Source organism: Chenopodium quinoa, unplaced genomic scaffold (genome assembly GCF_001683475.1).
Source record: "Chenopodium quinoa cultivar QQ74 unplaced genomic scaffold, ASM168347v1, whole genome shotgun sequence".
Taxonomy (NCBI): domain Eukaryota; kingdom Viridiplantae; phylum Streptophyta; class Magnoliopsida; order Caryophyllales; family Amaranthaceae; genus Chenopodium; species Chenopodium quinoa.
In genome coordinates, this window is record NW_018742244.1 from 3601655 (window position 1) to 3617854 (window position 16200).

Below are 16200 nucleotides of genomic sequence, written 5' to 3' on the forward strand. Positions count from 1 at the left end.
TGGCCCGAGAGTGCTATCTCTCGGATGTCAAGCCCACTGTTATGGCCACTGGGTCGAGTGGTGGAAAAATAGACCTTGACAATGTCAAGGAAAGTGCGCCTGTTCAAAAAGTAGGCGGCAAGAAGAGAAAGGCATCCCAGACAGGGGCCGCAAGAAAAGACAGAAAATAGCAATCATTGGCAGAGGAGCGGTCGGATGAATTCCGCCCTCAGCCGGCTGGTGAGCATACGGACCTGATCCTAGACGACTCACGTCCTGACCGAACAGTCAAAGTTGGGACGACTGCTCTGAGAGTCCTAGGTGACGACTTTCACAAACTATTGAAAGAATACAAGGACATCTTTGCATTCGAAGTCCATGAAATGCCAGGCATTAGTCCTGATCTGGCGGTACATAAACTGGCCGTGGATCCGAAAAAGAAGCCGGTACGGCAGAAGAAGCGGAACCATGGCGAAGAAAGAAGTCAGGCGGCAGCCGCCGAAGTTAAAAAATTACTTGATGCAGGGTTCATTCGGCAATGTTACTTCCCAGACTGGGTTGCAAATGTGGTGCTTGTTAAAAAGCCGAATGGCACCTGGCGAATGTGTGTAGACTACACAGAATTAAACAAGGCGTGCCCCAAAGACAGTTACCCTCTGCCTAAAATTGATAACCTGGTCGACTCAACAGTCGGCCATGCTTTGATGAGCTTTATGGACGCCTACTCTGGTTTCCATCAAATTCCTTTATGGAAGAAAGATCAGGAGAAGACGGCCTTCGTCACTGATCAGGGGTTATACTGTTACACGGTCATGTCGTTTGGTCTTAAGAATGCCCCGGCTACCTTCCAGCGAATGATAAACACTGTGTTCTTTGATCAGATTGGGAGAAACGTCGAGGCATACATTGATGATATGATTGTCAAGACTAAACTTCAGAAAGATCATCTGTCGGACCTCCGAGAAACTTTCGCCACACACAGGCGGCACCATGTCATGCTCAATCCCAAGAAATGTGTCTTTGGAGTTGAGTCTGGGAAATTTCTCGGATTCCTTATCAATCAGAGAGGAATAGAGGCGAACCCTGAGAAGGTGCAGGCGGTCATTGACATGCAGTCGCCTCGTACCATCCGAGAGGTTCAGAAGTTAACAGGTTGTCTGGGCCATTAGGACGACTGAAAAAGGGGCGACTGGAGAAACTCCATTCCTCCTAACTTATGGTGCAGAAGTTGTTCTTCCAATAGAACACTACGAGCCGACTCTTCGAGTAATGCTATATGACGAAGAGGCAAACTGGGAAGCCATGCGCCTGGCATTAGACTCACTTCCTGAAAGGAGGGGCAATGTTGTCTTGCGCCATGAAATTTACCGCCTGAGAAGGACTAGATCATACAACAAAAAAGTACACAGGCGTCCACTCAAAGTGGGGGACTTTGTACTCAGAAAAATGGAAGCAGTTGGTAGGGCTAATGAGTCTGGCAAACTAACTCCCAACTGGGAAGGACCCTACCGAATCTGTGAAGAGGTCAGGGACGGTACCTACCGTCTGGGAACACCAGACGGACAACCGCTGCCTCGAACTTAGAATGTAGATAATCTTAAGAAAAATTTCTTTTGAATGATGTAAATAGTCAAGGGCTACTTAATAAAAGTTTGCGTACTTAATATTCAATTTTGTACTAAGAGGGGCACGCCTACTAACAAACAGTCGGCTACTCTCCATGTTTAATTTTTTCTTCAGAGGGGCATGCCGTCTGTACCTTTACAGTCGGCTACTCTCCATTGAGTATTTTACTCTATCTTCAGAGGGGCATGCCGTCTGTACCTTTACAGTCGGCTACTCTCCATAGAGTATTTTACTTTCAGAGGGGCATGCCGTCTGTACCTTTACAGTCGGCTACTCTCCATAAAGTATTTTACTCTATCTTCAGAGGGGCATGCCGTCTGTACCTTTACAGTCGGCTACTCTTCATAGGGGCATGCCGTCTGGACATATAGTCGGCTACTCTCCATAAAAGAGGGCCGACTGGTTCCAAACACACGGCCACCCCCCTTAACTAAAAATGATCAGGGCCTGGCCGACCCTGTGCCTAACAGGCGGCTACCCTCCTTCTACTTAGCACCTACGTTCACCAAGAACTAACCAAGGCCACAGGCCGAATGATCAGACCAGGCGCCAAGCCAACTGATCAAATCTTCAAAACTAATACGACCTGTCCCAACATCATAGCAGGCGTCCGGCGGCATCCCTCCGGATGAAATTCGTCGCAGAGAGCAGCTCCCTTTTGGGTGGAACATTGCTCTATAAACTAATTACACGACACCTATACGACTGTCCCCAAGGGCAACCACGTAGCCGTTTTTGAGACAAGGATAACTCTATCACTAACCAAACCAGTGGTAGCAGTTGACATCTGAGTCAGATGACCGCCTGTATTACTTGGGATAAATGCAAGGGGTACCTCTTGAGTTAATAGCCAACAAACATTGGCGAATCAAAAGGTTCAGTCGGCCTCCGCCGCCTGGTACCTTTACTACTCAAGCAGGAGTGACGGCGACTGAGTAACACCAAAGTTAACTCATAGTCACTCTCTCAAACTTAGTATGGAGCCTAAAAGGTATGAGTCGTCCGCCTGTTTTTAGCAAACAGGGGCTCTCAACCACTACTCCTGCTAGGTTAACAACCTATGAGTTAAAAGCCAACAAACATTGGCGAATAAAGGGGAACAACCGGTACCCACCGCTTGATACCTCTACTACTCAGTTACTTGGTGACTAGGTAACAATCATGTTTACTTGGTCAAACCACTTTCCTACTTGGTTAATTTTACAAATGACAGGACCGCCTGCCTAAAGGGGATCCAGTCTTTAAAAATGGTTCGAATACCGATTGGATAAATGGCCGACTGATCGTCTAGCCTGGAAACAGACAACCAGTCGTCCAGGGGCATAGGCGGCGTGACTAACTATCCGTACCTGTTTGCAACTACCGGCCATGTAAAACAGTCGGTATAGTGTACAATTGGATATCAGAATATTCAATACTTAAACAAATTTGAAGCAAAACAAAAAAAATTCATTAAAAAGAAGCCGGTCATTAAAGACCGGCAAAATATTCAGAGCCCCGGCCCCCTGGCCGGGTAAATACAAACAAACGGCACGCAGGCCGTGGAAAGAAGACATAAAGCTTAAGAAGGGGGCAGATCTTCAATATTAGCAGCTGCCGCCTGGTCAGCACTCTTCTTGCTGGACTCGGCTTCAGCTGCATCCTTCTTTGATGCATTACCCCCAAGCGGCACAAGCTCCACTACCGGCTGCTCCTCCTCCTCCAACGCCTCTTCCTCAGCAGCCGCCAGGATCTCTTGATTATATCTATCAGAACACTGGCGGTACGTTTTTTCCCAGGAGGCAAAGTCGGCATTGGGGAAGAGGCGGCCCCAAGTCATGCGTTGGATTTGAGCAGAGTCTTCCATCATCTCCCGGACCAGCTCTTTCTTTTCTTGCTCGGCCTTTTCCGAGAGCTCCTGAGTAAGACTCTTCTCCTGGGTCACCAGGCGTACCTTTACGCTCGCCAAGGATTTCTCCAAGGTTTCGTATGAGGACATCTTTTGGAGAAGAGGTCTCAGCTCGGCCTTGAGATTGTTGATGGTCGCCTCCAGCTCGCTATTCCTCTTCTGGGCCGCCTCTAACTGAGCCCGGATAGCGGCGGTAGCCTGCGCCTGATAATAAAGAATATCAATGGTCAGAACTTCATTTTGGGCAATTTGAAACATTGCCTTATCACAGTCAGAGGCGGCCATAGCTTTTGCAGCCTTTACCTCTTTGTTCTTCCGGTCAAGCGGCTTGCGAAGGCCGTTCCGGTCAAGCGGATTTTGCTCCCACCAATCGGAATGCGCCACGTGGGCCAATCAGGTCCTGCCAAGTGTCCCTCAGTTGGAACTGTCAGGGCTTGCCACGTGGCACCCGCTTATTTGTCCACCTTGGACCTATTATGTCATGACACGTGGCATACTCCATGCCTAATGGAGAAACCGGCCACCCAGGCCCAACTTCCGAGGGAAGCCCCATCAGCCCAAGGTTAACCTAAACCTAGGGTTGGCACGCTTCTCAAAGACTATAAATACTTAATTAATCCTCATTAAAGGGGATTAAGCAATTAAACACTCTCACCTAGAGAGACCCAATCACATTAATTTCCGCATTAATTACTCCTCAAACAAGTACTAACTTGACCGTTGGAGGCGGAGCTCCCACCACCAGGAGTCTCCGTTGTTTTGCAGGTACAGGCGTCCGGTTCCAGTCTCGGAATTGTAACTCTCCCGCAGGACATCAGAAAACTCCGAAACAAGTATCACTAGTATGGATCAAGTACCATGTAGGATGTGACATGGTGTGCCTTGAACCATGTTCATGGTTGAGTGTGTTATTTATTACGTATTCCGTAATATTTATGCGTTTTGATAGTGGGCATGATAACTATCTTGACAATTTGGTTATCCTAAAAATACATTATTGGCAACTTAGTATTTTAGTAATGTGTATCACTGTATCTTTCTAAAACACCGGTGATAGTGGGAAAGTTGAGATGAATGCCCAAAACTTTGTTGAAATATGGTACATATCATGTCTTTTCTATTTAGGAAAATGATAAATGTGCAAACATATAAAAAGTACAATACAAAAAAGAAACCATGAATAATTAAGCTTTTTCTAACACAAATTGGCATGTATTTTTGTCATAATTTCTCTATCTTAGTAAGGAGTGGAATATCATTTCAGAAAATGCATATATTCATCATATTGATCATATGCATATAAAATCACCCATCTATTTAAAGGAAAATGAAAATATATGTCAATACTTCGTATTGAATACGGAGAATGTATCTAGTTATCTCGTATGATTCTCATATGAGTTGTTTTCTACTCATAAATACCCGAAAACAATACTAACCATGAAACCAATAAATTTAAGAAAGCATGATCCACAATTGTTACATAAATGATCGATATTTGTAGAATTCTATATTACTCGATCTTTACACTCTAAAAAAAATTACGGAGTACGGAGTAACAAATGATCCACAATTGTGAAAGCTAATTAATTTTTTCAACTTCTAATTAATTTTAAAACTCCTTTTCATCGTTATAAAACCAATATACGTAGTAATAAGTAATAACGAAGGTAATCCTAAAACCTCTATATGCTACGGAGTTCTCCGTATTAACCTACCAAAACACCACAAGCTTCCACGACCCGAACCTCATAAATCACAAGCAATCCGCATTGAAGTCGGGTGATATTAAACCCACATCCCCAATTTCTCCCTCACCCTCCAACACCAAGGATTTGCATTCCATTCATTCCGACCCCCCAAAATCTCCTCCGTAATTCCTCTCTTTCTCCCTCATTTCTTCAAACCCACAATCCCAAAAAAGCAATTAATAAAAACAAACCCAAGAAAAAGAAATTAAATATACCCTTCAAATTTCACCCCTTTATATACCACTCTACTAGTACAACGGATCCAAAAAATAAAATAAATTCTCCAATTCAAATTCCCACCTTATTTTCTCTCTCCTCTTTACAATGAAAACCACCCCTAAACTCATCGTCTTCCACCCTTCCCTCTACAAACAATCCTCCTCCACTATCTCGTCGCTATCATTACCATCCTCGCTATCGCACCGTATATGGGTACTCGTATTCTTCACTCTCTTCACCTTCACATTCCTCCTAACCGTTTTTAAAAACACCACCCTACCACCCCCAACACCGCCCACCACCCCATCAACCACCGCCAACCACCAATCCGCCGCCGTATCCGCCGCCCTCCTCCACTACGCCGCCATCTCAAACACCACCGACCGTATGACCTCCGGCGAACTCTCCGCCGTCGCAACCGCCCTCCGCCGCTGCTCTCCGCCGTGCAACTTCCTCATCTTCGGCCTCACCCACGAAACCCTCCTCTGGCGTGCCCTCAACTCCGGCGGTCGCACCGTCTTCCTCGACGAAAACGAGTATTTAATCTCGAAATTCGAGCAAAACTTCACCGATTTCGAAGGTTACGACGTTCAATACACCACCAAAGTCGGAAAATCAGCCGAACTCATCGAACATTCTAGAATCCACCGTAAGGGTGATTGTAGACCAGTACAGAATCTCCTCTTTTCCGAATGTAAATTAGCGATTAACGATCTTCCGAATCATTTGTACGAGATTTCATGGGACGTAATCTTGATCGATGGTCCAAGAGGGTACTCGGCGAAGATGCCGGGAAGAATGGCGGCGATATTTAGCGCCGCCGTGATGGGGCGGAGCAGGGGAGGAGAGAGAAAGTCCGGTAAAAGAAAAGGGACTGAGATTTTTGTTCATGATTATGGGAGAGAAGTTGAAAGGGTTTTTAGTGAAGAGTTTTTGTGTAAGGAGAATTTGGTGGAAGTTAGAGATTCTTTGGCTCATTTTGTGGTAAAAGAGATGAAGGGTGAGAGTTTTGAATTTTGTTTAGGAGAATCAAGCAATTCTTCTTGATCATCATTATAAATTATAATTATATGAATTGATTAAGAGTTATAGTAGTAGTCATGAACTCATGGTAGGTATGTTATAAATTTACTATATTTCTACTCATGTATACACCCGGGTGTATAGAATATCTAAGACGTAGTTTATGTTATTTCTTCTCGTTTTTTATTAGAGGTTCATTGTACGGGGATTAGAGGTAAGTACAGTCGGGTGTATATAGTTATCGGTCTGAAGAGAGGTCGATTATTAGTAATCAGAGTGATGTAAACTGTAAAGTAAATTAAATGAAAGTACGTTTTAATTTTTTGATGAATGAAAGATTGAAAATTGGAGGAATGTGAATTGCAAGATGTGTATGAAGTGGGGTCAAAAGATGTGGACTAGCAGTATGAAAATGTACTAGTTATTGTGGCATGGTGGTGACAGTAGAAAATGAGAACTGATAATTTGAATCATGTGTTGTACTCGTACACAGCTACACATGGGTAAGGGATTGAAGCCGGAATAATTGGGGTTCAGGTTATTACTTCAATGAATGTGATAAGGTTGAACTTACAAATGAAATCTTGCCTTTAAGAAGAGGGAATATATTACCTTAATTCACAGATTTTTTTCTTGTCCTGATATTGATTCTTGTTATGAGTAAAGGTAAGAACAATATAATTTGGACTAATACAGAGTGACAGAATAAAGAGAGTACTCGGTAATTATTTAGGTTTGTACTTTGACATAGTGGTTTATACTCGAGACAACGGAGTATATTTCAAATTTAACGAATTTTATATTTTCTTCGTTCCGCTTAAAATCTAGCTTTGAAATCCGGTTTAGAATTTTTTGTCTATTTTCTATGCTCTTTTTTATTGCGTTATGTACACTCTAATACACTATTTTTAAGCACGTTCATGTTTTATATACAGCCAGAATATATTTTCCATTATCTTGAAAATGTATCTTAATTTCTCTGTTTTGGTCTATTCACAACAGTTTTAAGTTCATGCATCTCTGTCACAAAAGTGTAGTCAGTAAACCTTAACATCAATAAACTAATACAAGTACTTCGTAAATTGTTAATGCATAGAATAACATATAGATTACGTAGCAGTTTGTTGTGTGGGTCTTCGATGTATAATGTGACAAAACCTCATGAAATATGTTGCTAAAATTCTTCCAGATCCTTGAAGATCGTGCGTTGATAAGGTGCCTAATATAATATGGATCAAATAGGTAAATAATCAAAATTAAATTAATATAAATTTAATTAGGAGTACGTAAGTATTTAATTGCTCATGCCAAAGTCTTGGGTGGCGCATGAAACAGCCCTCGTGAAGTGGCCTGGGCTATTTACTCATTTATTTCTGTATGTGCTACGTTTGGTGGTGTGGAACAGTGCTTATATATTATACTACCTCCGCTTAGGGATGGCAACGGGTCGGATCTGGATCCGGGTCCAGATCCGTTTTTGTATGTAGGATTCAGATCCGACTCGGATCCGGATCCGGGTCCAAAACGGGTCCAATATATTTTGCCTAATTTTTTGCAAAAAATGTAATGTTTGGGTCAAAAATTTTATTTCAAACTTACATTGTTGGTTATTAAGTTGAACCCCAAATTAACCAACTTATACACTCATATTTTGAATTAAAATTAAAAACAACAAAAAAAAAATACGATGTTACATATGAGCAAGTGAAAAAACAACGATGATGTAAATAATATGAGCATCCAAAATTCATCTCTTGAAAGGGTTAATCTTTATCATTACTAACATTATCAACATTTTTAATAAAGAAACAAACAATTTTAGTTTTTTTTTAATAGGAAAAAAAAAAAAAAAAAAAAACGGGTCCACGGATCTGGATCCGGGTCTAGGGCCCAGACCAAGATCCAGATCCGTTTTTGTCAGCAGGACCCGGATCCGTCGGGTCCAAAATTTGAAGACCCGGATCAGTGAAAAACGGATCTGGATCCACGGATCCGGGTCGGGTCCAGATCCATTGTCATCCCTACGGCTCCGCTTCGCATTATTTGTAACAAAGGAATATTTTATATCTCATAAATAATACCCTTTTGTTACGAGTAATGCGAAACGGAGATAGTATATAGCTCAGGGAATATAAAAGGCATACGTAGCACATTTATGAGTCACAAATTCTATTATACATCAAGGCATATTAAAATTAGGGAAATGTTATACATAGCCCTTAGGGCTACATATAAGCATTAAATTTACACTTGAAAATCGTAAAAAGTTAAGAAATCGTCAAAATATAAACACTAATAACACTGATTTACCCGTGTTTTTGTCATGAATTTTTAATTTTATACAATTTCCAGTATATTTAATGCTTATATATATAGTCCTTAGGGCTACGTATAACATTTCCTTTAAAATTAAAACATTTTTCCTGTCAAAAAAAAAAAAAAATTAAGGCAATTTTGGTATATTAGTGGTTAGTTTACGACTTCACGATACATAATACAATTCTATATTTGTCATGCTTAGAGTTACATCAACAATATGATTAAGACTAGAGGTCCTAATAACTTCCTAATATTTGTATTCTATAATTTGCATAATCAAGAAGCTAAATTTAAGCATTAAGCACTAATGTAATGCACAAAATACACTTGCTAGCTTCTTTCTTTACGTACACTTTGATCTTGATTTCTTGAAAGTCACAACTCACAAACATGAAATAAGATAGCCCACATACACAACTGGATCATGTGTGTTAAGCAGACATCTCACAGCTTTAGCTACCTAAAGAAGCCATTTTTTCTTTAGCTTTGTTTTTAACTTTTAAATATGAGCTTAATTAATTTGTTTTTCTGCTTTAAAAGGAAATGAAGAAGCTGAGATCACGTGATTCTATAAAGACATGCTTGCTTCCTACATACTCCCTATAAATCAAAGTTTATTATAGCTAGTTCCAATTTTTGAATTAAAAAAATGACTTTATTTAACTTTAATTAGTAAGATTTAATCGACTATTATACAATCAATCAATCAAAATTATAGTAAAAACATCTATCTCTTTCGAACATTTGAGAATGTAGCTAGTCTAAAGTTTATGATGTGTACGTACAGTGTATGTTCTATTTCTTGAACTACAATTTGTAGTTATTTCAAACAATATTACAAAACTAATCACTAATCAGTCAATTCATTATTAATTATTAGTTAAATTATCTACAATAAGTGAACCAATTATTTCATTGATTTAGAAGAAAGAGGTCTACTTCACAAAAATGTGGGAGACATAAAAATTTAAATGGTGTTTTTTTGTTTTAGAAGAATCGGTAATTAGCCGACCATTAGATGAGACTAATGTGATGGTTAAATTGTAACTATTATATACTTGAAACTGAACCAAAATAATGAATTATCAAACAACCTTTAGATGAAGCATAAATTAAAGCTCACAAGTTTCATAATAAGTTATTAAATTATAGATTAGCTTAGAGTCTGTTCACATTTACTGAACTGAACTGATTGAAGTTGTACTGAATATTTTATAAGAGAAGAAAATTACGAGTTAAACTAAAATTAAGCTAAAGTGATCATACGCATAGTCTCACATCATTTTACAATTTACATGTCTCACGTTTTAGTATAGTTAAATAGGCAATATGGTAGTTAGCATGTCTATAAAAGATTTATTTATTTATTATTTTTCTTTTTTCCTTTTTGTTCTTATTAAGTTTTGTCTTTTTAGTTTAGTTTTTGCATTTGTGAGAAATTTTCTAAGTAACTTAAAATGATTGTAGTACGGTGTCGGTGAAGGATGGAAACTACAAAGTTTGAAAATGTTCTACTATAAATATCATACGAAACATTTATTTTGGATAAATGTAAGTAATATATAACTCATCTATTAAGTCTTAACTCTTTATCTAATTAATTTTTGCAATTCTATATTAACACGCACGTCTTATATTTTTTTAAAAATGCCAAACCTACTCACATAGACACATACACACGGTGACACGGTTTAATATAAACATATTGAAATGAATACTATGAGGTTTATCTTAAAAATAATGCAATTTCATTACCCACTTAATCAAGCAGATTTCGTATTGTCTAATTAGTAATTCAAACAAGTAGACTAATATTGTTAACTCAAACTCGCTCATTTGGAAAACAAAATTCTTATATCGAATTAACTTTTGCCAACTCTAAATTAGCAACTATTGTACTATTGCGCAAAGTGCGTACATGTAATACACCATGGGAAAACGGGAGCGCATAATCAGTGGTGGTAAATGCAATTGCAATGGGTCTAAAGAAAAGTGGAAAAAATGAAGGTTCTTGGGAAGCAATGGTGGGGTTAAGGTCAGACGGATATCATGTGATCTTCGAATTCTCGCCATTTATCACAAACTCACTTACTTAGTGACGATGATGTAATATTAATATAAATATAATACTCCCTTCGTTTTTTTTTTATATGCATCACTTTTCTTTTTGAGGTGTTCTTTTTAAATGCATCACTTTTATATTTGGTAGCTTTTTACTAAATTTTATGATTTATCTCTCTTACTTTAAACCCCACTCAACTTATTTTATCATTTCTCTCTCTTCCATGGTCCCCACTAAAATAATAAAAAAAATCTATCCCCTCTCACATACTTTCTCTTTTATGATCCCCATTCCCCATATTACTTTTACTATGAAATATAATAATTTATTCACTCCCTCACAATATTATATTAATCTCCTAAACTCTTTTTTTTAGTAGGTGTACCTTTGTAGTATCACGTGTCCCACGTGACCAAATGCCGTACATGTAGCCCAAGTGATAACCACTCGTCACAAATGGAGGGCTAAAGAAGTTAAAGAAGAGTGTCGGTGAAGAAAATGGTTTAATTTTAATTCACCTAAATGTGATGTTGCTCTTAATAACTGTTGCGTATTGTACTGGACCATAGTCCATGAGACCATCACCATTTATGGGTCCATTCCTAAAACATGCGTAGTTTCTTAGTAAAAATGTGATTGTTGCAAACGAAACTTAGTTTTGTACGAAGTTTTATGTGATGATAATTGATTCTGATTCTACTTGCATTTCTTTATAAATTAATTGCAATGTTTGAAATTTTAGTTGAATAGATCGAGAAATTTCATTGTTAGAGGAGCAACTCAATCAAAAGCTTAAGTTGATGGTTGAGGCCCAAGAATATATTTTATACTCTATCACTCCCTCTCACATGAAAGATCCTTTGGGCTTGAAATGTGGATGCAACACATTTAAAGTAAGGGTGGATGAGATTCGAACCCGTACGCTGGCTCTGATACCATGTTAGAGGACCAAGTCAATCAAAAGCTTAAACTGATGGTTGAGACCCAGAAATATGTTTTATACTCTATCATTGATTCAGACTAATCTATAATCAGAGTAGCTTTTACAAAAAATATACTTAAGTTAGGGTACCTTGTACTTTTTTGCTTTTTTTGTGAAAGGGAGGGTACCTGGTAGTCTGGTACTTTGCTAAATTATTATATAGCCAAAAATCTGGTACATCAGTCCATATTACAATCTAATCTATATTCGGGCCAATTACAATGATGGCCCAATTTGGTTAGTTTCAGTCAAGCCCAACCACTTCATCCAAACTCATTCCATCAGCCCTCTGAAAAACTGGAACAGAGTCTTGTTATATGAATGCAAATTACTACAGAATACTTTGTATTATTGCCCTCACTCTTTACAACAATTAAGAACAACCCTTCCAAAAAGTAATTGATAATTATTTTTAGAAAAATGATAGAGCCTCTAAGACCTATGTATAAGAAGCTAAAAATGAAATACGTAGTATTAAGGATAGATTTACATTAATTACAAGAAAACAATTAATGAGAGCAAACCTATTGCAACCTTAATTCAGTTTTAGGAAGTGTATGCTTATATATAGCCCTAAAGGCTACATTAATTACATTGGATATGTTTCGATAGAATTCAGAAAAATTAGTCCAGAATCGTACTCCATAAAACAGTTAAGACTACTATTGCAACATTATTTGTTCGAACTGATAGAAACAACAATGTCGTAGTTACAACTTACAAGAAAACAATTACAACTTATACATCAAACTCAAACTCTACTACAATAGCAAACCCTTAAAATTAATCAACTAATTAATTAAAATCAAGGACTAAGAGCTCCATAAGTTACTGATGGCTGAGGTTGTGGGACACCTTCTATTAACATTTCAGCATTCAAATATGGAGTAGTTTTCTTGCAAGGCATATATTTGTGCATTTTATTATCCAAGTCACCACAAGTTTTGGGCCTTTTAAAAAAGAATGCACAATCATCTGGGCTTCTTTGATCCGGAAGGCCCAATATACAATTGTGCCTCACATCCAACACTCCTTTTCGGATCAGCTTCATACATTCCGGCCCAACTTGGGTAAAATAGTTATCACACAATTTCAATTGCGTCAAGTGAGGCAACATACATACTTCCTCAGGCACAGGACCATAGAACTCATTCTTTTCCAACACTAGGTACTCCATTTTACCCAAACATGCGAACGATCGGGGTATTGGGCCGGTTAAGACATTCTTCGAGACGTCGAAAACACGGGCCTTTTTTAGAAGCCCAATCTCATAAGGAAGGCAGCCCGAGAACCTGTTTCCTAAGAAGAGGACCTCGAGGAGGGTGTTTGAGGCCTGCCCAATGGATCTTGGTATTGGGCCTGTGAACTTGTTGTTAGCAAAGGTTAGGAAAGCGGCCGGGGTTGAGCCCATATTAAGTGGAAGGTCATGCTCAAACTGATTATTGTTAATAAAAAGAGCTAACACTTGTAAGTCAAACAATTCGGGCGGAACGGGGCCCACAAATGAGTTAAATCTAAGGTCCAAGAAGGTTAACTTAGTAGCAGTAAGTACATTCATAGGGAACTTCCCTGTGTACTTGTTGTTACTAAGGTCTAACTCAAATAGGTAAGGAAGACCGCTTAACACCGGGATTTTTCCTCCGTAATTATTGGTATTAGCGTGGAAAATTGACACGTCGGCAAGTTTGTTGATGAAGTTATCTAGGGTAATGTTTTTCCCCATGATCTTACACTCGTTAAATTGAAACGAGTAGAGGCCGTTTTCCTTTGTGTTGGGAAGAGGTGCACACCCAAACTTAGGGTTGACACATAAGTTAGGATTCTTCATATGTTTAACCTTTGTGGATAAGCCACACTTGTCAGTATCAATCCCTTTAATGAATTGTTGTATGACACGTGTGGCTTTTAGGACACGGGATTCTCCGAGGGGTGGTGGTGGTGACGATGGAGGGGGGTTGGATGGTGGTGGTGGTGACGGTGACGGTGGAGGTGGGGTGGTCGGTGGTGGTAACGACGGAGGAGGGGGGCATGGTGCTGGTGGTGGTAGTGGTGGAGGACAACTCCCAGACATTTCAGGGGCAGGCGAGCCACCAATGGAAATAGGCTCGCCGCCAATGGCAATGCCTAAGGCTTCCCTATTTGGTCTAGGAGTGGCTTGAATGTCATGGGTGGCAACTACAACTACAACATGGTACGTACAACATAGTGACACAAAAATTAAAATAATGTGCATGAAATGGGTAGTAGGAATGGCAAGAATAGAGGATTTGGTGCTCATAATTTTGCAACTAAGGTTTTCACTGTTTTTTAGTTTGGTGGTGATTATTATGAGTGTACCTCATTTAGTATTCCTTATCCCCTTATATAAAGATGAAAAATAATTGGAGTGGACATCAGTACAGCTGCCATTGTGCTTTAGACAAAAGTTGACTAAGTCTTCTTAATTATGTAGAGGATGAGTACGTTTGTACTCATGTATGGGTGGGAGTTGAGTTAATTTTTGTTCTTGAAATAGCTACCAAATTTAAGGTATATATGCATAGTTGCATATACATTAATGTCCTCATAAATTATTTGATGATTTTAATCGATTGTGTCGAGTTATCTTATAATTAAAGACATACAAAGTACAGTACGTAATATAAATACACTCTTTAATTATTTTTAGATTAAATGAGACAAATAAGAAATGTTGTATTATTTAACGAGCTGGGCAATATTGGGTATAGCCATATGGACAATAATGTTTTCTCATACAATAGTTGTGCCATGCTAGGCAATACAATGTATTTCCTTTGTAATCATGTGAAGGAAAAGTAGGGTATTTGTTTTGCATATAAAAAATGTAAGTGTCTCGTATTGCACATAAAAAATTGTAGATTTTTTGTCATTAAAATGAGTCTCTTAAATTATTTTTTTGTCAATTATTACTAATTTTGAGCTGTAATTTGTACTTTTTTTAAGTGGCTGCAATCTATAAAATACAAATTTTAAATAGCTGTAATTGATAAATTCCTAATCATAGTTTTCATCATAGAAAAGAAAAAAATACTCTCGTGAAGATCGATCGTTAAACTCCAAGAGTGTTTGAATCATGGATTTTTGTAGTAGAAAAAGACATACTTCTATCAAGTTGCCAACCTTTTTTTTTTGTTCTAGTTTGAAAAGTCAAGAGTCACGGCAAATAGGCTTAGATATTTTTTTTACAAGAGTAGGGCAACATTAAAGTCTTTGCCTATAGGCCTATAGCATATGGTTCATATTACTTTGTTGAGTTTTTTTTTTTTTTTATTTGTATTGACCATACTTTTTAAAGTCTTTGCCTCTTTAGTGCCTTTTTGGCCCGTTGTACGTAGTCTAATAAGCTCCTCATAATCTCATATATATTAGGTATCATTATGTACAAACAAAAAATTTATAAGTATAGAGTATTACTACTCTTTCTATCCCTTGATTAAATTTCTACTTCTCTCTATTATGTGAGGAATAAATAATACTAGAAGTAGAATTTAATTAAGGGACGAAGGAAGTACTATATAAATGTATAGTGTATATGTATTATGAGTTTGCTTAAGAATGAGGGTAAGAAAAGGTAGGAAAGAATGGAAGTTAATTGATAGAATTTTTTTAAAAAATGTTAGGGCATGTTCTGATTGATTGAAATGAGCTGAACTGAACCGAATACTTTATGAAATAAGGAAATTAATAACTCAAACTTATAGGAGCATAACTGAACTGAACAAAACTGAAAATAATGTGAAGAAAACATGCCTTATAATTTACTTAGTTGAAATATTTTGCATGCATGGGTTTAGAAGAATTATGTAAAAAAATTTGTTATGATATATGGATTGATAACCATTAAGAAGCATTATGCATAATAAACCGAAGCTTTAGTCAATTAAGGAGTTTCGACACTCGTATATATGTAAAACAGTTTTAATTTGTTAGTTTCACAATTACTGCAGTTATACACTATTAAGTATCAACTATCCATTCATATGTCCAAACACTGTTTTTAAACAGTTTTTGGAATTAATTTCATACTAGTATGTGACAAGAAAAGGGTACATCAACATCAATCTTTCAAAAGATAACAACGACATTTAAAATTATTATTCCGTATTGAAGAAAAGCAAAAAAGCTCCCATATTGTTTTTTTCCTATTCCCCACCCTGATGTGCCTTATTGCCCTTATACAAAAAAGAAAATTTACATCATCTACAATTCTACATAATAACAATAATTATTCATTGTAAATATCGTACATCCATTTATTTTAATTTCTCATTTGTTCATTTAGGTGTGAGAGTTTTGACTAAGCAAAATGACTATGGTAATCTTGTAGATT

The 16200-nt window shown here is 37.9% G+C and overlaps 2 protein-coding genes across 2 annotated transcripts; one reads left to right on the forward strand and one right to left on the reverse strand.

The window, feature by feature from the left end:
• The first annotated feature begins 5467 nt into the window (after positions 1 to 5467).
• Positions 5468 to 6817, forward strand: LOC110682515 (protein IRX15-LIKE-like). The gene has a single exon (XM_021858861.1). It carries the CDS (start codon positions 5569 to 5571, stop codon positions 6508 to 6510), a length of 942 nt encoding a protein of 313 aa, XP_021714553.1. The 5' UTR covers positions 5468 to 5568; the 3' UTR covers positions 6511 to 6817.
• A 5559-nt stretch (positions 6818 to 12376) lies between these two features.
• On the reverse strand, positions 12377 to 14205 carry LOC110682526 (uncharacterized protein At4g06744-like). The gene has a single exon (XM_021858871.1). The coding sequence runs from the start codon at positions 14125 to 14127 to the stop codon at positions 12655 to 12657; it is 1473 nt and encodes a 490-aa protein (XP_021714563.1). The 5' UTR covers positions 14128 to 14205; the 3' UTR covers positions 12377 to 12654.
• Between the last annotated feature and the right edge of the window lie 1995 nt (positions 14206 to 16200).

What these genes read in the sequence shown, in the direction of transcription:
- LOC110682515 (XM_021858861.1), top strand. Translation starts at nt 5,569, where the DNA reads ATGAAAACCACCCCTAAACTCATCGTCTTCCACCCTTCCCTCTACAAA.
- LOC110682526 (XM_021858871.1), bottom strand. Translation starts at nt 14,127, where the DNA reads ATGAGCACCAAATCCTCTATTCTTGCCATTCCTACTACCCATTTCATG.